Below are 21,543 nucleotides of genomic sequence, written 5' to 3'. Positions count from 1 at the left end.
ACTCGTTCAGAAAATAAACTGACGAGTTAACCATTTGAAGTCCATGGAGTATGAAATTGTAAATTTGTTTCACCTTTATTCCACTGGTCATTAGGTGATTTGCACACCTTGGACACGTCAACAATACATTGCAGGGTAACACACTGGACAATATAACCTCACTTATATTGTCTAGTATTAAGTTTAAAACTTATATTAAGTTTTAAATGTATATTCATTAAATGAAGTATAATTCTTAATTTTCATATGATCCCAAAACTTCTTGCCACTGATTTAAATGTTTGTTTGTATATTTTAAATTATTAGATAGAAAATAGTTTAGACGCATTAATCAAAAAGTGTTTTGTTTTTAAAATATTTATACCTTATTTCTGTTTTATTCCCAAGACAACCATATCTAGTGAAAATCTGAATTCCTCCACCTTGTGTTGCAGCTTCTGGATAGCGCAGCACTGTCATCAACCAATCAGATGGGCGGAAAGGAGGCCGCTCGCGGACCCGGCTTGGCAGTAGCACGGGATACGGATCCCCGGTCGGCCGCAGCTCAGCCCCGTGGCGGTGACACCTCTGACAGCGAGCGAATCGACCCACTGCGGCTGCGCTACGATTTTTCTCAACAAGGTCGGGAAGCTTCTGTCTCTTCGCACCAACTTTTTATAAAGTACTCAGGGGTGACAAAGTTTGGTTAAGTGTGCATTTTTTGTGTTTTGATCTTGAGATGATTAAAACCGCTAGCAACTTTGGATAATAGTTGTACTTCCGGTCTGTGTTTTCAACGTAAAATTCTAACTGCAATCGAAGACGCGTCGGTAGTTTTATTTTGAAGGTCAATTTTGATCTACGTCCGGTCTGGTGAGCGCGTGTTTCAGCCACTTTCATGAACTGTTCTGGGGATTTAACTCGAATCGATACCGAAACCAGACAGCGTTCTGGATCCAACAGGTGTTTTTTTGTATCCAACGTAAAGGTTTGAGGAATATCTGTGGCCTAATCAATAAAATATCAGATAAGTTGGAGGAAAGCAGCTTGGTCCCTTATGGAGGGTGTGGCGCTGGAGTGACAGCGTTACGTCAGTTTCTCTGTCCCACATCAAGTGATCAATACAATGCAATGAGACATTGTAGACGTCTCATTGCACGAGTAGATTTCACCGCTATTATATGAACTAATCCATGCATAGACTGGACGTTTCTGCATGTTTTCATGGCTGATCGCCTCTGGAAGCGATAAGTTTCATACTTGTCCTGAAGTTTTCCTCTGGTTAAAGCTCAGGCTGCCCGATCAGGGTGTGTCTCCATGTTCTCCCCGTCTAGATGGTTCTATCTAAACTAGAAAAGTAAAAAGCATTTCTGCAATATTTTCGGAGATTTAAATGGTAGGCTTGTTTTCATTTCTGAAATAAGTTTAGCAAGCAAGTGTTAACTATAAGTGGATACTAAGTAGTTCACACTGTATATAACAAATGTTAATTAAGAAGAAATGGCAATGGTAGATAAATAGCTTTGTCTGAACTAGATATTGCATTATTTTCATAATTGACAAAAATGTCAGCAACTATCTAAAATGATTCATTCATTGATGTTTCTTTCATATAAATGCAGTTTTTTAAAATTTAATTACTGAATTTATCAGTGTTGAGGGAAAATGTCTTCCTATTTTCACTTTTTGTACTATTTACCAATTATAAGCATAAATTATTTCATTTTAATTAAACAGTTTACTACATGACTCATTGCCTTAGTCTTTTCTTCAGGTTCTAGATCAAATTTATCAAGAGGGTAATGTTTTTTCATGGGGACACAAAACAAAAAAAAACAAAAAAATTCAAAGTGAAACAGAACAGAGCAATATTCATCATTTTAATATATTAGCCAAAGAGCCACTTTTGGCTGTGGAACTGCAGCTGCACTCCCATTATATAGCCAATTAGTTGTTTGTCACTTGCTGATATAACGTTAAAGAAAAGGAATAAACATGAATTATGATTTTAATTGGCTGTTTGTGGCAGTTTTCAGTTAGATTGATAATTAGTAATCCAGGTTTGACTAAATCTGCAGCAAAGATCAATTCCCTCTGAACACTAAGATTTTTTACAATATATTTTAATAACATCGTACATTTTATTTATTTATTTTTTGTTTTAAGTAGAGTTTTACTTCCATTTTTTTACTTACCCAGGATGACTGAAGTGGAGTTGGTGAAACGGACGCTGCATGCCATCGTCCAGGCCAACAGAGGTGGAGTGTCATTGTCCCGTCTGCAGTCGGATTACAAGGAGCTGACCGGAGACCAGATCCCGCACCAAGAGATCGGACATGTCCAAGTGGAGGCTCTGTTAGCCAGCACGTCCTCTGTTCGCATGGAGAGGGGAGGTTCTGGAGAGGCGAGTGTCGCCACGATGTGGTACTCAGAAAGGAATGTGTGACAAATGAAATATGTAAACTAAAATGAATGAGCATGTCAAAATTGGTTGGTTTAAATGCTTTCAAAATAATTCTGTAAATTCCCTAAAAGTTGCTAGAAGTCAAATCTCTTTGAAACAGTTGAGAGTGCCCTGATGTTTTCATGTCTCTTTCCAGGTGGTTTATGTTTCCTCTGGAGCCAAGGAGGCAACACACACAGCCAAGGTGGTGGCCCGACAACGCAGCTCCAAGAGAACCGGCCGACACCACCTGGTCAACACCCAGATGAGAGTTAAACCGGCGGTTCCTCTAGTCCTCAATGGTGAGTTTACCAAACAAACTAGTTTATGCTGTGTGCAAAATCACATATGTAGGGGTGACAACTTGTAGAAAATACTTGTGTAGCTAAGAGGCCATAGCAAAATATGCATTATCACACAAAATGCCTTCACAGTGCAGCTGAATTTATGCTGAGAATAAATTAGATGCTCTCTGCATTTAACTGCACTGGAATTTATTTTGGGTTATCAAGGCAAAGCGGGACGAATACAAACGCATGCCATATTTTTTATTGTTTAATTAAACAATAAAGTGAAAACCGTTTGTCCTTTGGTCTGGTACAAAAATCTCTGTGAAGTACATTGAAATGATCATGGTAGCTATATAAAGTGGAACAGTTCAAAGGTCATGGAACTGTAATACACTGACTTGTATTAGCAAGACAATGTATGTGAAATGACAGGTTTAAAGCCTGGTAGTGAATCAGGGCTGGGATATTGCAGCAGAGGCACAGGCTCTGTGTGTTGCAGCCTGACAGGTTGAAGATGAACAACTGGCCTCTTTTTACTGTTATTGTGTCGACCCTCGAGGTATTTTAGGCATCTATTCATCGGGTGTGCAATGACAATCAGTTATACATACATTACATAGCTTTTACCTTTTTCTCGTCTGGCTAAATAACTCAGAAAAACTGCGATACTTGTGCATATCTATGACTTTAATGCAGGAACCAGCAGACAACTTTTTATTCTTGTAATGCTACTAGACGGTGATGCTGCAGAATATTCTTAGAGTCAGAGGAGGGGATGGGTGGTAGCGGCACGGTGGGGAGGGAGAAAGAGAGAGAGAAGTGGACGAAGCAGGGAGGAGGTTTGAGGTGAACATAGACGGAGAGAAACGCTGAAGCGCTGAGGACTGGTGACAGAAAAGGAGGGAGATGGAGTGGAGTGATGCAGTTTAAGCTGCCAAGGAAGAGAAGCTGATGCACAAATCAAGCTCTCCTCCACACTCCCTCTCATCCTCCTCTCACTGCCGGGGTTATTGATATTCAGGCAGAGACAGACCGGGAGCTGTGAGTCCACGTCGGCAAGGTGATGTGGCGTTCACTCTCAGTGCGTGTAAGAGGTTGTCCTTACTTCGATCTGCATGGGAATGGTTCTGCATTATGCATTTGTGTGTGTTGACTCAGGGGCTGGGGCAGAAACTGTCTGCTGACTAAGGCTCTTAAAGCTGGTGGTCGGTTCTTGTTGCTACCGGTGCGATAAAAGCAGATTCAGTGGGAGCAAAAGCAGAGTGGATGTAAAAGCAGCGGAAAGTTCTGGAAGAAAGGGGGATTGAAGAATGAGTGGGCACAGCAGCAACAGGAATAATGATTGCAGCGCACTTCTGATGCCATGCAACAGAAATGTGATGTCATTCTGAGCTTGGCTGATGTAATTTTGTAAAGATGAGAGGCCTGGGTAGTGTAAGTTAAATTAATTATGCCATCACATGAAGTGTTTTCTTTTCACCAACAAATATGCATGGAAAATAAAAACACAGTTCAGTTAAATTTGTGGATTTTCTCTGCAGTATATAGAGGCAAATATAAATTTGACTGAATGCAATGCAGGAGGAAACTACAGGGCTGCTGCGTGTGTGTTTGAGTCGATGACATCACAAGAGGAATTAAAGTAACCATGTTGCATTGATTAGAGATAATTATTGTTGCCACATCTTCCTGAAATCTGTGCAGTTTTTTGGAACATTAATGAAAAGTTTCCCTGCAATCATATTGAATACAAGTGAACATTTTTGAAAAAATAATTTGAAATTTATAAATATGGGAAGAAAAAAAAAGTCAAATAACAAAAAAATACAACTAGACCATCAGAGTTAGCTGAGACACTCACTTAATTTGTGGTATTTTTCTTATCAGCTAAACCCCAAACCTCTCTGAGGCAGCCAAACCACCGAGGCCGAGGAAGAGGAGCAGGCGCCGGCCGTGGAGCTGGACATGGAGACTTCAGACAGACAAGAGACTTGAGGGATGTCCTGTCAGAGGCTCGGTCTGGGGTACATCCTTACAGGCTGTCCGGTCAGTACAAAGCCTATAAGAGAGGGAGCCAACCGATAGAAAGGTGAGTTAGAGATGCTGAGCTTGATTCATTTCAATTACTGATCAGACTCTAAATATGATGGTTTAACTCTTTTAAGTGTCAACAGCAGGAGCATCATTCAACTAAATGTGTGAAACAAATATACTAATGGATGCTTCAGTGTACAGGAAGTAGTTTTACACAGATCAATAAAATTACTAAATCTATAGAACTCAGATTATCATTTATACAAGCTTATGTGAAATAAGTGTTAATAAGTAAGTGAAATTGACGATTTACTCTCAAAAAGATTAAATTGTGGGTGCTGTGGCGGCGCAGGGGCAAAGCACAACCCATATATTGAGGCCATAATCCTCATGACGGTGGTCGCAAGTACAATTCCCGGTCAGGCGACATTTGCCACATGTCTTCCCCTCTCTGATTACCCTCTTTCCTATTTAACCACTTTCAAATAAAGAACACTAGAGCCAACAAAACCTTGAAAAAAGATTAAATTGTAAGACATACTCTGCTGACGTTACATTGACAGAATGAGTGACCTTAACTTTGTGACTGATTCAACCACTAACATCCATCCAAGTCCATTTTGTTGCTGAGCTTTTGCAGTACAAAGGGAGACCTGGATGGGAGTCCCGGTGTACTGGCAGGGGACACAAGCCCAGCTCAGGGGGACATAAACCTTTTTAATCCCTCCTCTATTCTCTGATAGATTAACTCTTCTAAACCGACACAGAGTGAATCAGCATATCTGTGTGTATCCATGTAGATCTTTCTTCATTTGTGTGCATGAGTAAAGGTTGTAAATTTGAAAACCGTAGTCCAAAAGGCTGAGCTGTGGTTTAATTTGGTGATAAAGGAAAAGTAAGTTTTCACATAGATATAGAAAAACAATGTTTTTGAGAGAGGGAGGTATTCTGCCGAAGTTAGCAATTTAGTGATATAAAGAGATTGTGTAGGTTCCACATAATGTTATTGACTCTTTTTATGAAAATGAATTTGTTTTTATTTAATCCCAGAGAATGCAATGCATACTCTACAAATCATAAAGTTTGGATTTTACACCCAATGTAGAGAAAATTAAAATTGTAGTTCTTTACTTGATGTTTAAAACTATATAACTGGGAAATACATAATGATTTTATAAATGAATATTTTATCATTTAAAGATCTAGATTTTAAAAGTTGTAAAGTTAATACAATTTTAATGAAATACTACTCCTTTTATTTCCCCTAAGCGTACTTGCTTGAAATGGAGCAAATTTGAGTTAATTTCCTGACCCAGTTCTGTTTTGAATATAAGCCAATCCTTGAATATTTTGTCTGGTTTTCAATACAACCAGTCAATCAAACACATTTGATTGACTAAGGGCCCCTGTAACAGTTTCCAATCTTCCCATGAATGAGGTATGTTGCAAAACATTACACATGTCTAAGTGTGAAGAAATGAGGAGTTACATCAAATTCTGTTGGGTCTTAAAGGTACATACAGCATGTGTGTTACTTTTTATGAATTCTCATTCTGGATACGACGTGTCCATTTGGATCAATTGTTAGAGATTCACAGTGTTCTGCTGCATCAGAATGAGGTGCATTACTTTTGTATTTGTTTTATTATTATTGTTTGTTCCATTTAAAGATCAGCTAACAAGCTGATATTCAGATGCTGATGTTCTGACTGCCTTCACAAAGTCAGATGGTAATAATCTGAAATTTGATCAAAAACTAAGGTCAACCATCAGTTTCACTTTCAATTGAAAGTTTGTAGATTCATGGGAGTATAATGTTCAAATACATTTTTCAAAATCATAGGTCTAAAAGAAAAGCAGAGGGGTTCCGAAACATTTAGTTTAAAAAACTTTTTTTTTCTTGTTTTACTTTGACAAACAAATAACAATGTATTCACGTCCCTGTTTGGTTCTCTTTGTACAGACCAGACAAGAGAATGATCCTCCCGACGCGGTTTCAGAAGGAGATGCAAGCTCACCTTTCCAGAAATCCACAGCAGACCGGCCGTAAGTGATACTTTTTCCAAAGTAGTGGAATCACTACTCTGATGGCAAGCTGGTTGTTTTGCATTCCTCGCTTTGTAAAAATACCTAAAAGACCTAGTCAAAGTACACCTCTAGTGAGGTATTGTAGTGGCAGAATTCCTCCAAAGAGATCAAATCTGATAAATTGGGTTCATATATATATCGATTCATGTATTTTATATTTTCAAAATAATACTGATGTGTTATTCTTGTATCCATATTTTTCTGATTCTAACCTCTTTCCTTGCTTTGATAAAAACCATTAAGTTTCCAGATGTTTGTGAAATAATTGCTCTTCTGCTCTGCTGTTTTTCCTCCAGAACCGGTGAATCTAAACGAGAGTTTTGGCCCGGGCAGAGGAAACCCCTACAACCCTCAGCAGGTCCAGAGTCGCATCAGAGAGATTTTGGCCAAGTACAGCAATGGCTTCTGGGTGTCCAAACTGCCTCAGATCTACAGAGAGCTGTACAAACAGGACCTGCCCTCAGAGGCCATCAAAGACCTGGAGACCTGGACCCACATATGCATTGTATGCACTCAATCTGAACTGCTTTTTTCATAAATATCTTTTAGCAAAAAAGCTAATTGAAATGCAGTAAACTCGATAGCTAAATGTCAAATCAGAAGGTTCAGAAACAGGACAGGGCTACACTAAGGTGTTTAGATGCTTGGGTTTTTTGTTACTTATCTTAAAAGTTTTTAGTAGCACTGAACAATAGATTCACTTGGAGTAAGCAGATCCACTCCAACCTTTCTTTCCTCTTTGAAACCGGTCCTGCAGCCTTGTGCTGCCTTGCGAATGTAAATGTAGCCACAAGTTACACTCGATACCCCTTCTCTGGGGTGAGAATATAAAGTACCTGCTTTCGTTGGTCCCAATACAACATGCTTAAGAGGAATTAATCATTTTAGACTACTTAAGCCAAATGTTAATTTGCCTAAAAAGAGATGTATTGATATTTTTATTTGATTCAGGAAGGCAGCCACCAGGAGGTAAATTATGATTCATAAATTTACTGAGCAGTCTTGAAAACAAATGTTTTTGAAAGAAAAACTTTATTATGGATATTAGTCAAAGAACTTGATTTCTTGTTGCTTAACCTAACAGAAACTTGTAAATTTCTTGACATGACAGAGCCTTTATATTTGTTTTTAAGTATTTAACCCTTCAGATTTACTGCAGTTTTGACACAAAATGCTGAAAAAAAAAATCTCATTCAAATTACAATAAAAACTTGGTGAGAAAGAGGCACATTTAAAGTCAGATCATGTTGGATTGTGAACATCAAACATGCTGTGGACTCTCATTGGAATGCATTAATTCAACACTATCAGATGTAAAAAGTCATCTTTTGTTCACGTTCAAGTCTACAACAAAACGGGTTGTTGAGTTGTTATTTTTGTTTTAGGTGGAGAAAACCTGTGGTAGTAATTCCTCAGAGCTGCTCCTCTACCCTGCCACAGAACAATCCAACACACCCGCCCCTTCCCAGACCGTTAACAGCTCCACCACCTCACCTGCTGAAGCCTCCCCGGTCCAGAAGAGGCCCCACATCAACCCTCTGGCTCGATCTGGCTCCCGGTCTCCCCAGTCTCTCCTGCCTCCTCCATCCCCTCCGTCCCCCCAGTCCTCCCAGTCTCCCCGGTCTTCTTCTTGGTCTCCCAGTCCTCCTTCCTCCCCGGCAGCCCTCACCCCTGATCTGAAGCAGAGACTCGAGGAGCTGCTGATGAAGTACTCCAGTGGTCTGTGGGCCCATGCACTGCCCAAGCTCTTCCAGGACACATACAAAGTTAGTGACACACACTTTGATGCACATTTTGGATGCATTCACACCAGCCCTGTTTAGTCCAGTTTGTTTGGGGAAGTGTGAATACAGAATCAACTCTGATGCAGACCAATAAACCAAACAATAAACCAAACTCAGGTTTTGGTTCTGCTGAAGTGAACTGTGGTGTGGTTTGATTGTGTATGTGAATGCCAAGCGGACTTGGTAAATACAACCAGAACAAAATTGGCAGTCTAGCGCTAGTGGGAGAATTGACTTTTGTTTTTTGTTTTTTTTGCAAAAGACAAAAGAGAAATCCTCCAACCGTTAAAATCTGATGCCACAGAGTTCAGTGTCAAAGCAAACCGCAGGAGCTGAAAATGTAACAAATGTTGCAATTTTGGTCCCCAATCAAACAATTCAATAGGACTATCAGATTTGAAAACTAGTCCTACATGTCCAAATGTTGCTAATATCATTCTGTTTTTGTTTTACAAGATTAAACTGCCCGGATATGTGCTGGAGAACCTTGACCTCCTCTCCGACATTTGCACCATCGACTATCCGATGTCTGACAACCCCCAGCGGGCCATTCTGTACAGGCGGAGCAGCGTTGGAGGGGAGGATGAGAACTGCAACAGGAGGAGCTCGTCCGCCAGCGAAGAGGAGCAGAATGTGAGATCTGAGCTGAGGAGGAGTCTCAGCAACCATGAGGTGCCGACTCTGCAGATCCCCAAGGAGGAATATCCCTCCGTTCTGGTGATGGAGGCCACCAACACCAACTCTGTTATACTGAGGTGGGAAGGAAGCAAATTATCCACTTATGAACTGATGGAGCACGGACATCTCACTGTCCACCGCTCCTCCTCTGGCAGGTACATCGGCGAGGGTTACTCAGTGGCGCAGGACTCCATGGAGGATGAGATGAGGGAGTTTTATGCCTTAGACAAAAGCCAGCAAGTCCCTCTGTCTTCTACTTCTTCAGGCCAACTCGTCGCAGTCCGGGCTGAGGAAGAGGAGGAGATCCTGAGGGCACAAATATGTGAAGTCATGTCTGACAAAGTCAAGGTAAATGCACAAAACCAGGCAGCAACCAAAGATGAGAAACACTGAATGAGATTTTAACAAGTATTTTTGTCTAACTTGTAGTGCAAACAACTTCGAACACTTACAAGTACCTTGATGTAAAAGTACTACTTCCACTGGCAGATTATGTCACCTATGACAAGATATTTTTCCATGTCGTTAACACTAACACATTTGCACTAGAAACTAAAATACTTGGTAAGATGTCATGTTTTTGCAGGGTAACTCATTTGTTGTTGCATCTGCAGGTCTATTATGTGGATCACGGCTTCTCAGAGGTGATCAGTAAAAGCAAAGTGTTGGAGCTGCATGAGAAATTTTTCAAGCTGCCTTTCCAGGCGACCAAGTGTAAACTGGCAGGTGGGTTACTAAAGATGCCACAAATGCATTCAATTCAACTTGGTTCATTGATATTGCAACAATGCACAACGCATGTTGTCTTTACAAAAAAAGTTATTTCAAATCAGTGACATACATTTCAGTTAATCCTAGTTATCAAACAGTACACTAATTTCAGGTTATTTTTCAAGTTAGTTTAAGACGTCTGAAAAGAAAACCCAGTGAATTTGTGGAGTTATTGACTTGCAAAACATCACTTGCACTCTCAATGACTTTCCACTTTTCACTTTAACAAGAAGGGCATAGATGTGAAGTGAAAGAAAATTATCCATGATTTCCTTGCAAAATGTAATGACTTTTATTTTTCTTTCAGTATGATGTGTGGTATACCCATGATTAGAATCCCATTAAATCTAACCCACATCCTCAACTCGTATATCCCAGTTTCAACACACATGAATCAGAGAGCTGAATTATCTCCCCAACACTTCATAAAACATATTGAAGTTTGTGATTGAAGTGTAAAAATTAACAAATGGAAAAGATCTGTGATGCAAATTAAAAGTGGTTTCACCTTTCCCGCTCAGGCCTGGAGCCGTTCTGTCAGGAACCCGTGGTTCTGAAGACGTTTGAGGCGATGGCGAGTGGACGGATCCTCCTGGCCGAAATCTTAGAGCGAGGTCCCGTCCCTCTGGTGGTCCTGTACGACACGTCTCAGGACGATGACGTGAACATCAATGCCGCCTGCATGAAATCCCTACAGGACAAGACGCTAGCGAGTCCGTTACAGGTACACAGGAGGCCGGGGTGTGTGTTTTCAGGTCTGTGAGTTCACAGCGGCTAAAAGTCTGTTCATCCCCAGGTGAACAGCGCTTATATGAATGTGACCGTCAGCAGTGTTTGCTCCGATGGGACCATTTACTGCCAGCTTCCCTCCAGAGGACTTGCTAAGCTGAATGAGACATTGGAGAAAATAGAGAATTACTTCCACACACAGGTAGCAAGACTGCAGTATGTTCCTCATGCTAACATCTAAAAGAACGGAAAAGTTTTTATTATTTTTGTGGGGGGTTTGCTGTTTTGTTTGTTTTTTTTACATTAATTTTGCGCAGCACTTTAAGATTCTTTCAGTATGACGTGTGATTTATAAATGAAATAGATTTGTGAAAGTCTCCAGATTTCATATTTGTATATCAAGGAGTTTTTAAATTAATAAATTCATTTATCCACTCAATTTAACAAATCTTAATTCACAAACACATGCACTTAGAACGCTTGCTTCACATGAATGGAAGCAGAGTAGGAAGAAGAGAAGATCTTGTATGAATCTGTCCCTTACTCAGTAACTACAAAATTCATTTTTATGGCTGTGTACATTAAATTAATTAATGTTTGGGTTTGTATTTTTTTATAAATATACTTATTTGTTGATATGAAAGTATTTTTACTAGCATTATTATACAGGATCCTTAAAGTTGCTATGTATATCAGCAACTAAACTAAATCGAACTAGACGTTTAGTGGTGCCGTGTTGTTCCTCTCATGCAGTGTTGAGTACAGATTGAGATTAGGCCGATAATCTGGAGTAAAGACATTCCCAAGGAACTTAATCTGTTAGCAGCACAGGAAGCAGTTGCTTTTCTAGGTGCTCCTCTGCCACCCTTTAAAGCATTACTGCTTTACGTCAGCAGGAAGTCTGCAGATGTTCTTTTTGAGTCAATTCAAGACGCAAACATTTAGAAGGGATTTAGACGCATGAAACTGCTGTCCTCAGAGAATAATCCTTTGTGTTCGGTAATAAGCTTTGTTAACCTCTACTGAAGAAAAGAGTCACTGCATGAAGGAGAAAATGCTAAGATGATTAATTAAGCATTAGATTCTTCACAAATTGACCCAAACCTGATATATGATTGCATAGAAAAACAAATCCTGTCATTCAAGATTAGTTATCAAACAGCTGCAAAAAACCAGACAGGGAAAAGTCTCATTAGGGATGGACATGATGTCTGCTTTTCTCCAGGTGACGTCAGAGTTTCTGGTGTCCAGGCCTTTTTGTGGGAAAAAATGTCTGGCTCGCTATAAAGGCAAATGGTCTCGTGTTGAGGTGAGACTGAAGATCAAACAAATAGATGCAGCTTATAATTATTCTCAAATTTAGAGTTAAAGGTGTAGTGAAAGCATAGATGTCGTCATGCAGGCTTTTGTCCCCAATGTTTTCCAACCCAGATCACCAACCTGCACGGCAGCAGAGTGTTGGACATCCTGTTCGTAGACGTGGGCGTCCAGGCTTCTGTCGAGGTGTTTGAGCTCAGAGAGATCCCGCCGCTGTTCCTCCGTGATCTCGTCTCCATCCCACCTCAGGTCCAACACTGAAAAGAAGTCAGTCACTGTCTTTGAAAATGTGGTTTTTATACAAAGTCATGTTCTAAACAACTCGTGCTCAGGCTGTGAAGTGCTGCCTAGCAGACCTGGCGGTCAGTGTGGGGTCCTGGTCTTCAGATGCGGTCCAGTGGCTTCGAGAGAAAGTGTTAAACACCTCGGACTGCAGCATGAAGGTGAGTTAAACTTTATGGCAAAATCAGCACCAGAGTTAGCAATACTCAACAACTTCAAACTGAAACCACTGAAATCACTTCCTGTATTATGGAGGCAGGTGTGCAGTAACAAATTTGACCCTGCTGAGACAGATAGAGAATTACTTCCACACATGGTTGAATTGAGCACGTTAGCATTAGCATTCCTCTAAAAACTATGTTGGGATAGTTCATGGCGAGACGTCAAACTTTGAGGCCGAGTTTTGCTCTTCAATATGCTTGAAAACTCACCGTTTTGATAACTTTAAATCAATACCTAGTGAGCAAACTAACCAAATCAGAAGTCAATTGATTTGTCTGAAGGATGAGTTTTGATCAAATGCAGTTCAAAATTAGGTGAAAATTGGAACTTCAATCCAAAATGGCCAACTTTCTGTTTGGGTGCCAGAGAATTTTCTGTCGGTCTTGGGACGTTGTAGATGTATACCAAATTTTATAGCTGTACGATCAAGCAAGGTCAATCTGGAGGGTGTCTGAAAGTTGCAGGGCGTCACTGTTGATCAGTTTGTGTTGCAACTTTTGCAAAATATCATTCATGAACCTCCACACTTCCCAGGTTGCCAAAGTGGATGAAACCAAGCACTGCGTCTGTGTCCACCTGTTCACCGACAAGAACTTCCTCGACCCGGCCCGCAGCCTCAACCACCAGATGGCCCAGTCCGACCTGTTCAAGCAGCAACCAGATGTCTTCCTGATCAGCCACAGGTCTCAGCTGCTGCTTTCCCGCTCAGCTTCATGCAGCTCTTCTGATTAAGATATGGTCGCAGTGAAATAGGATTTTTTTTTCTGTTTATCTCTTTTCACAGCCCGACCAAGATTTCCACAAACCCGTTTTCCTCCAAGACCTCGAGCAGCAGTGACTCCGCCAGTGGCAGCCCGACGTCGGCTTCTGTCATAGCCAAGCCTCATCCCAAGAGGATGCTGTCAGCACCTAAAGAAGGAGGAAACACAGCGACCACCAGCCCTCCTGGAACACCTTCTTCACCTTCAGACCTCCTCCAGCTGCCACCACTGCTAGAGCTACCCCAAGTCGGTGAGAATAGAGAATGAAAAGCAGAAATCCTGTAAAGAAAACCTAATTATTTTTCTGCTATTCTTAATTAAAATATTCCACCATTCAGTGCTGTCATTTTGTGTATTTACAGGACACAATATGGATGTGTACGTGTCTGTGGCGTGTCATCCAGGACACTTTGTGCTGCAACCCTGGAGAGACATGTACAAATTGGTGGTGCTGATGGGAGAAATGATACTTTCCTACAATAAAACTGAGGAGAAACCATTTAAAGTGGAGAAGAATCAGATTTATGCTGCTAAAATTGAAAACAAGTGAGCATTAACTTTATTTCATTAACCAACAGATACAAGTAGCTGGCCTTTTGTTGAGAGCTTAGTGAAACTAGTTCTCTGTTCATCTGAGTGAGAAACCTTAATATTTCTCCATCTACATTGCAGCTGGCACCGTGTGTTGGTGAAGGGAGTTCTGACCAACGGGCTGGTTTCGGTTTATGAGCTGGACTATGGTAAACATGAGCTGGTCAGCTGCAGTCAGCTCCGGACGCTGACCAAGAAGTTCAGACAGCTGCCGTTCCAGGGCATCCAGGCTCAGCTGGCTGGTGAGTCCTGATGGGGAGGAAGTCCAAGGTGCAACATTTATAGTTTCACTATTCGTTTGTAAGGCGTGCTTAGCAATCCAGTCTATCTTCTCATGTAATCCCAGTAAAATAAATGGATATTTTTTAGTTAAATGGGTGTGATTACTGCTGTATTTCTGTGTTCCCTTTCAGTCGATTCACTCGGTACAACACATAGAGTATGGGATATCACGCTCCCACGTGACCCAACTGAAGACACCTTTAATCACGCCTTTAGGCAAATGACGTGTGATGACGGGTGGCAGGCCCCGCCCGCATATAAATACACCACATCACCGTCATTATTCAGTTCTTACGCTCTTCACCTCGCTGAGAACACCCAATTTTCAACCTGTGCTTTCTAGCTGCTGCTAGGTAGCATCTTTTTTTTCCCCCCAGAACTAGCTTAACTGCTCCTGTTGGTGTTAGTTACCGCTGCCTGCTGGTTAGCGTGTCTGCCCGCTGAGCGCTAGTTTTTTGTTTTTCGTGGTTCGGGATGAGCACGAAGCATAAGCAGAAGTCTTCCGTTCGCCCCTGTCCCCAGGAGTGCGGCTTCACGCTTCATGAAAAAGACCAGCACGAAGCATGCCCAGTCTGCCTCGGGATTGTCCACGCCAGAAGGGCGTTGTCGGAGCCGGACGCTTGTGCTTTTTGTTGCCAGCTTCGGCGCTCCACGCTTGAACGGCGGGTCAAATTTGTGCAGAAAGTACTGGGGGAGGCTACCGCTTCACAACAAGACCCCATGCTCTCCGAGTCTAGGAACCCGGTTTCGTCCGAGTCTGACGAGGACGTAGGGGCTAAAGCTTCCACTTCCAACTGGTCGGTCCCCGCTCCAAGCTGGGCAGACCATATGGAGTACGTGGACGGGTTCGCCGAAACGGCTCAGGATGATGGTGATGTGCTAGACCTCGGCCTGGAAAGTCACAGCCTGTCTGAAGACGATGACGATGATTTTTCCGCCGGTCAGCTCCCTTCTGCTGCGGCCGCTTCTCCGGGGGGTCAGGACGACACGTCGTTCCTTTCCCTTTTCCGGCGTGCAGCTGCTAAGCTAGACGTTGAGTGGCCCACCCCTCCTCCTGCTCAGAAGGTGTCCCGGTTCACTGGATTCTACCTTCCGACGGAGCCGGCTGCGGTTAAAAACCGCCTGCCCATGTTCCCGGATTTTGTTTCAGAGCTGACGTCATCCTGGAACAAACCGTTGTCCACCCGGGTTACGGTGCCTGGCTATGGGCAGTACGTGGACCTGGAGGGTGCCGACAAAGCCGGTCTGGTTAATTTACCACCGATGGAGGCGTCCTTGGCAGCTTACCTGGCGCCATCATTCAACCATGGGGTGGGCGGCTCTGCCACCCTGCCCTCAAAGCAATGCAGGTTTTCCGCATCCCAGTTGGAGAAAACCTATCGCGCTCAAGCAACCGCTGCTCGCTCCTTGAGCTCGGCCACCATGCTTGAAACTTATCAAGCTATGTGCTTGTCCGAGCTCGGAGCTCAGATGCCTCCTGATAGCCATCTGACCCCCCTCTTGAATGAGATCAGAATCACTGCGGATTATATTCTTCGCACATCCCGCTGTGCGGCGCTCTCACTGGGGCGGGGGATGGCTTCCACAGTGGTCGCTCAGAGACACCTATGGCTGACGCTTTCTGACGTTCCCGATAGGGACAGAACCATATACTTGGACGAGCCGGTGTCAACAGATGGGCTTTTTGGACAATCCCTTGATGCAATCCAAGCGAAGTTTGAGCTAAAGAAAAAGCAAACTGAAGCTCTTCGTTGCATCATTCCCAGACGTGACGTCAGGCCCAGGCCCAACATGAACGCACGCATGCCGGTGACAACACCTGCACCGCCTAAGAGAGCAGCACCACCCGCAGCTCTCAACACTACAATTTCACAGCCGTCGAAAAAGCATACTCCCCGCCAGTCGGCTTGGAGCAAAGGGCCTCCTCCAGGTTTTCAACGAGATCTGACGTCTCGAAAGAAAAAGCCTCAGTCATCCTAACGACACGAGACGGCGTGACGGCAGAGGGGCATCAGAAGCAGGGAGACCTGATTGCCGCTGCTCACCCGTTTGTGCGCAAACGGCATCTTGCTTGTTCTGTTCAGGGTTCCAGCCCCAAGAGGCGCTGCGTTTTCCTCACACAGTCTCCCAAGCACAACACCCCAACGCACACTCTGTTTGCACTTTCAGCCCCAAGTTTAAGTGGGCTAAATGTTTCTCAGGAACTGAGAGAGAATGTACGAAATGTTTGTGTGACTGTTCCACATGTTTCAATAAAGAGTGCATTTCCTTTGCCAAAAATTCAAACTCAAAACACTGTGTGCCGCAATGTGCGCAACAGTCAAACGGAGCTGCTCCTCTCCGTTCCAGCAGAGGGCAGCACCTCCTTGCTGACAGAGCGTCAGGTCAGCTGCCTCGCTGCACACTTGCCTCTCTGGCGCGCATGCGCACCTTCCCCATGGATGGAAAGGACCGTTGCTACGGGTTACCGATTGCAGTTTCGGAAAAGACCGCCCCGGTTCCAATCAGTTGTAAACACAACTGTGGGGACAGAAGCAGCGAAAGTTCTAAGAGACGAAATAAACACGTTGTTGGCAAAAGGAGCAGTGCGTGTGGTTCCCACTTCGGAAGCAGACAGAGGTTGGTACAGCCGCTATTTTGTTGTTCCGAAGAAGGGAGGTGGGCTACGACCCATCCTGGATTTAAGGGTGTTGAACAAGTACCTTCGCAAGTACAAATTCAAAATGTTGACGCTGAGACAACTTTTGAACGCTGTCGGCCCAGGCGATTGGTTTGCTACAATCGATCTGACGGATGCTTATTTTCACGTAGCAATACACCCGGAACACAGGCGTTTTCTGAGGTTTGCTTTCGAGGGAGTAGCGTACGAGTACCTGGTTCTACCCTTCGGTCTGTCGCTCGCCCCTCGCACATTTACGAAAATTGTGGAGACAGCGCTCGCCCCTCAGAGAAAAGGGGATTCGCATTCTAGCTTATCTGGACGACTGGGCTTTAATAGCCAGTTCCAGAGAGCAGGCGGCAGAGCAGCTGCCACAGGTGCTATCCCACATTCAAGCCCTGGGTTTCTCTGTAAACTTTCAGAAAAGTTCACTGAACCCGAGTCACAGTTCTCATTTCTGGGCCTGGAAATATGCTCCCTGTCAGCTCGAGCTCGTCTCTCAGAGCACCGTGTGACCGCGTTTCATCGGTGCCTCGGTCAGTTTCAGTTGGGGTGCAAACTGCGCTTCCAGACTGTCTTACAGCTGATGGGAATGATGGCCTCCATGATTGCAGTGGTTCCACTCGGACTGTTGAAAATGCGTCCGATGCAGCGCTGGACACGCTCTCACCGGCTGAGCACATCGCGGCACCTGCACAGAAAGCTGACGATAACTGCCTCTTGCATGTCAGCACTTCGCCCGTGGAGGGAGCCCAATCTGCTGTACCGTGGGTCTCCAATCGGCAGGGTGTCCTTTCGCAAAGTGTTGTCCACAGATGCCTCTCTACGAGGGTGGGGAGCAATATGCGATGGCGTAGCGGTGAGGGGAGTCTGGACATTAACCCAATCCAAGCTCCACATAAACTACCTGGAGTTGCAAGCGGTCCTGCTGGCTCTGAGGCATTTTTGCAGGGTTCTGTTGAACCAGCATGTTCTGATAAGGACAGACAATACCACTGTGGTGTCCTACATAAACAGACAAGGGGGCACTCATTCACTTCCCTTGCTGAAATTGTCTCACAAACTGCTGCAGTGGTGCAGCGTTCATTTTCTGTCTATCAAAGCCACTCATGTTCCTGGGCACCTGAATTTGGGAGCGGATCTGCTGTCCAGGGGAGGCCCACTGGTGAGGGAGTGGAGACTACATCCATCCGTGGTTGCGCAGATTTGGCAACGGTTCGGCGAAGCTTCAGTGGATCTCTTTGCCACCAAAGCCAACACCCACTGTCCCCTATTCTTTTCCATAACGGATCACAGCGCTCCATTGGGAGTGGATGCCCTCGCTCACCCATGGCCCAATGTGCTTCTGTACGCTTTTCCCCAGTGGGAATGATTCTGCCAGTGCTGGAGAGAGTACGCAGATGGGGCCTGTCTTTGATTCTGGTGGCCCCTCGCTGGCCGACAAGGTCATGGTATGCGGAAATAATCAGCTTGCTGGTAGTGGAACCTTGGAAACTCCCTGTCCGCCGAGACCTCCTCTCCCAGGCAGGGGGGGAAGTATTTCATCCGCACCCAGAATTGTGGATGCTGCATGCCTACCTGCTGAGAGTCCAGTTTGTTAGCCAGAGGCCTTCCTTTGGATGTGGTTGCAACCATTCAGAGTTCCAGAGCAGCTTCCACTAGGGGTTTGTATGCCCATAAATGGCATGTTTTTGAACAGTGGTGTCACGGCAGAAACATTTCCCCCTTCCAGTGCTCCATTGTGGATGTCTTGATATTCCTACAGGGGCTAGTGGATAAAGGTCTGTCTTTCTCCACAATTAAAGTTTACTTGGCTTCCATCTCTGCGTGCCATGTTGGCCTTGATGGAGGACACCAGGTGCTCATCCTCTGGCTGTGCGTTTCTTAAAAGGGGTCCGTAGACTGAGACCAGGGATAAGATCTAGTGTTCCTTCCTGGGATCTCACTGTGGTCTTGGATGCTCTTTGTAGCACTCCCTTTGAGCCCCTTGAGTCGGTTGATTTGAAATTTCTGTCATACAAGACAGCTCTGCTTCTTGCTTTGGCGAGTGCGAAACGGGTTGGGGACCTGCATGCACTTTCGGTGCACCCCTCTTGTGTTCAGTTTTCAGCTGATGGTTTAAAGGTCACCTTAAGGCCAAATGCTGCATATCTCCCTAAGGTGATCCCTTCAGATTACAGCACGATGACCATTGAGCTTTGCAGTTTTTATCCCCCTCCTTTTGCTTCTGATGAGCAAGGAAGGCTGCATTTTCTGTGCCCAGTACGTGCACTCAGTCTTTACATCAATCGCACTCAGGATATCCGACTGTGCGATCAGCTGTTTGTGTGTTTTGCAAATCCAGCCAGAGGCAAAGCTCTCTCCAGGCAGAGACTTTCTCTTTGGGTCGTGGAGGCTATTTCTCTGGCTTACAACAGTAAGGGCCTCCCTTTACCACGTGGTGTGAGGGCACACTCGACCAGAGGTGTGGCGGCATCCTGGGCCCTTTTCAGAGGGGTCCCGGTGAGTGACATCTGCGCGGCAGCCAGCTGGTCTTCACCGCACACTTTTGTTCGGTTTTATCGTCTGGATGTGACAGCCCCTACTGTGGCTCATTCTGTTCTTTCCGCTGGGTTGGAGGTTTCAAACTAACTCAGTGCATTTATATTAGGTTTGATGGCTGCTCTGCGGGGCGTGTATATATGTCCCATACTCTATGTGTTGTACCGAGTGAATCGACTGAAAGGGAACGTAATGTTATGCATATAACTACTGTTCCCTGAAGGAGAGGAACGAGGTACAACACCTTTCTGCCCCGCATTTCAGCTTGGCTCGGTGAAGAGCTGCCATCGAACTGAATAATGACGGTGATGTGGTGTATTTATATGCGGGCGGGGCCTGCCACCCGTCATCACACGTCATTTGCCTAAAGGCGTGATTAAAGGTGTCTTCAGTTGGGTCACGTGGGAGCGTGATATCCCATACTCTATGTGTTGTACCTCGTTCCTCTCCTTCAGGGAACAGTAGTTATATGCATAACATTACGTTTTGATGAGAAATTAAGTTTCAGATTTCAAATCTGTTGGTAGATTAATAATGAGCTTTCCCTGCACCTTAGGATTAAATTATTCCATGCTCTAGTATTAGGTTTTGCCACAATCTAAACTCTTGCTTTTCCTACAGGAGTGAAGCAGCGGCTGTGGTCAGAGGAAGCCTCCATCGTTTTCAGGAACCACGTGGAGAAGAAGCCTCTGGTGGCCCAGCTGGAGGCCACGCAGGACGCCGTCAACCCGTGGGACAGGAAGCTGAGCGTCTTCCTGGTGGACACCTCGCACGAGGAACACGACGTCTGGATTCACGACATCATGGCTGAGTTTGCAGATGAGCAGAGCAACGAGCTGTAGACTCAGGGCACTGAATTGGAGTTTGATGGTTTTTATAGCCAGCAGCTCTTCTGCTCTTTACTGAAGACTGGATATAATAAAGTGAGGAACATTTCAGGTTTGTAGTTGTTATAAAATAGGACTTAAAGAATGAACAAAACATAGAAAAGAAGAATTAATAACATCTAAATCAGCAACAATAGAGAGATAAAAACAAAATGAATTGGTTACTAATGTGGGTATAGCTATTATAGAAGTGTTGTGGTGAACTTTATTTTTCTGTCATAAAATGAAATAGTTCAAAGAACTGTTGAAACCTTAAAAGCATACAGTATGGCTTTAACTGCATGCGCATCCTGTATCAATGTGAGCAATCTGAAGAACCTGAGCCCTAAAAAACAATGTGAGCATCATCACATGCTGGTTTAAACTTACTGTCATGCTGAAAAGAAAGCACACCCTCCTCCAGTTTTAAATGTTGAGGGTTGAATTACTTAGACACACAACAATTCAAAAAGTCGAGTCCAGTATGGAAAAGTTATTCCCTAAAACATGAAATTCTAGTCTGCTAGAATGTAAAGAGGGTGTACTTTCTTTTTTAACGGGGCTGTATTTGTTTATGAAGTCTGCTTATTGATGGTGTTTCTCAGTGTCACAAAGTTTACAAAAGTCAGAGTGAACATTCCCTGAAGAGGAGGATGAAATAAAAGAAAGATCTTCTAAATTAGCAGAAAATTGGTTAAAATATAAAGGCAAACCTGGACTGTATGTTTCAGGGCGACAAATATGAAAACATTACTCTTGGAGGATCCTGGTTGTCTGATGCAATCATATAACGGCTAATATTTCAATATTTGTGGAATTAATTAAGATCATTTTAGAGAAAAAGAATAAAATCTGAATTTAAAAATTGTTACATTAAGAAAGTATTCAAATTACAGTCTGATTTCATAATTGATATATTCTTTATGATGTCAAAATTAGACGTGACAAAAATGACAATGTCATTTGCAGTTATTGATTTTATATAATTTTTTGCAAAGTTAAAATGTTCAGCCCAAACATGGGAGTTTTGTCTTTTTTTGGGGGTTTGTTTGCACAAAGTTAAAAAACCTGAATATCCTCCAAGAGTAGATGTATAATTAGATATATGTGATATATTTTTATTATTGGTTGTAATACAGTTTAGTTCATATTTGGAAAGATTAAATTGAAGCCTAATCAATATTTTTACATGAGATGTTTTACAAGCTGTGAACTACAGAAACATA

General features: G+C 43.5%; 1 protein-coding gene across 1 annotated transcript; it reads left to right on the top strand.

Annotated features, from left to right (window-relative positions):
• The first annotated feature begins 412 nt into the window (after nucleotides 1-412).
• tdrd7b (tudor domain containing 7 b) lies at nucleotides 413-20,387 on the top strand. Its single transcript, XM_055051110.1, has 20 exons — nucleotides 413-621; nucleotides 2,179-2,383; nucleotides 2,580-2,724; nucleotides 4,600-4,801; nucleotides 6,710-6,792; nucleotides 7,131-7,339; nucleotides 8,220-8,600; nucleotides 9,075-9,373; nucleotides 9,452-9,644; nucleotides 9,911-10,022; nucleotides 10,589-10,791; nucleotides 10,864-10,998; nucleotides 12,022-12,105; nucleotides 12,228-12,362; nucleotides 12,446-12,556; nucleotides 13,152-13,300; nucleotides 13,402-13,628; nucleotides 13,741-13,924; nucleotides 14,051-14,211; nucleotides 20,073-20,387. The coding sequence occupies exons 2-20, from the start codon at nucleotides 2,180-2,182 to the stop codon at nucleotides 20,291-20,293; spliced, it is 3,438 nt and encodes a 1,145-aa protein (XP_054907085.1). The 5' UTR covers nucleotides 413-621; nucleotide 2,179; the 3' UTR covers nucleotides 20,294-20,387.
• Nucleotides 20,388-21,543: the final 1,156 nt, after the last annotated feature.

This window comes from Poeciliopsis prolifica, unplaced genomic scaffold (assembly GCF_027474105.1).
Source record: "Poeciliopsis prolifica strain line A6 unplaced genomic scaffold, Auburn_PproV2 SCAFFOLD032, whole genome shotgun sequence".
Lineage (NCBI taxonomy): Eukaryota > Metazoa > Chordata > Actinopteri > Cyprinodontiformes > Poeciliidae > Poeciliopsis > Poeciliopsis prolifica.
Note: the sequence above shows the minus strand (reverse complement) of the source record. Positions and strands in the feature narration are given on the sequence as shown.

What these genes read in the sequence shown, in the direction of transcription:
- tdrd7b (XM_055051110.1), top strand. Translation starts at nt 2,180, where the DNA reads ATGACTGAAGTGGAGTTGGTGAAACGGACGCTGCATGCCATCGTCCAG. An exon ending in AGAGGGGAGGTTCTGGAGAG is followed by an intron (nt 2,384 to 2,579) that starts GCGAGTGTCGCC and finishes GTCTCTTTCCAG; the next exon opens with GTGGTTTATGTTTCCTCTGG. An exon ending in GCAAATGGTCTCGTGTTGAG is followed by an intron (nt 12,106 to 12,227) that starts GTGAGACTGAAG and finishes TTTCCAACCCAG; the next exon opens with ATCACCAACCTGCACGGCAG.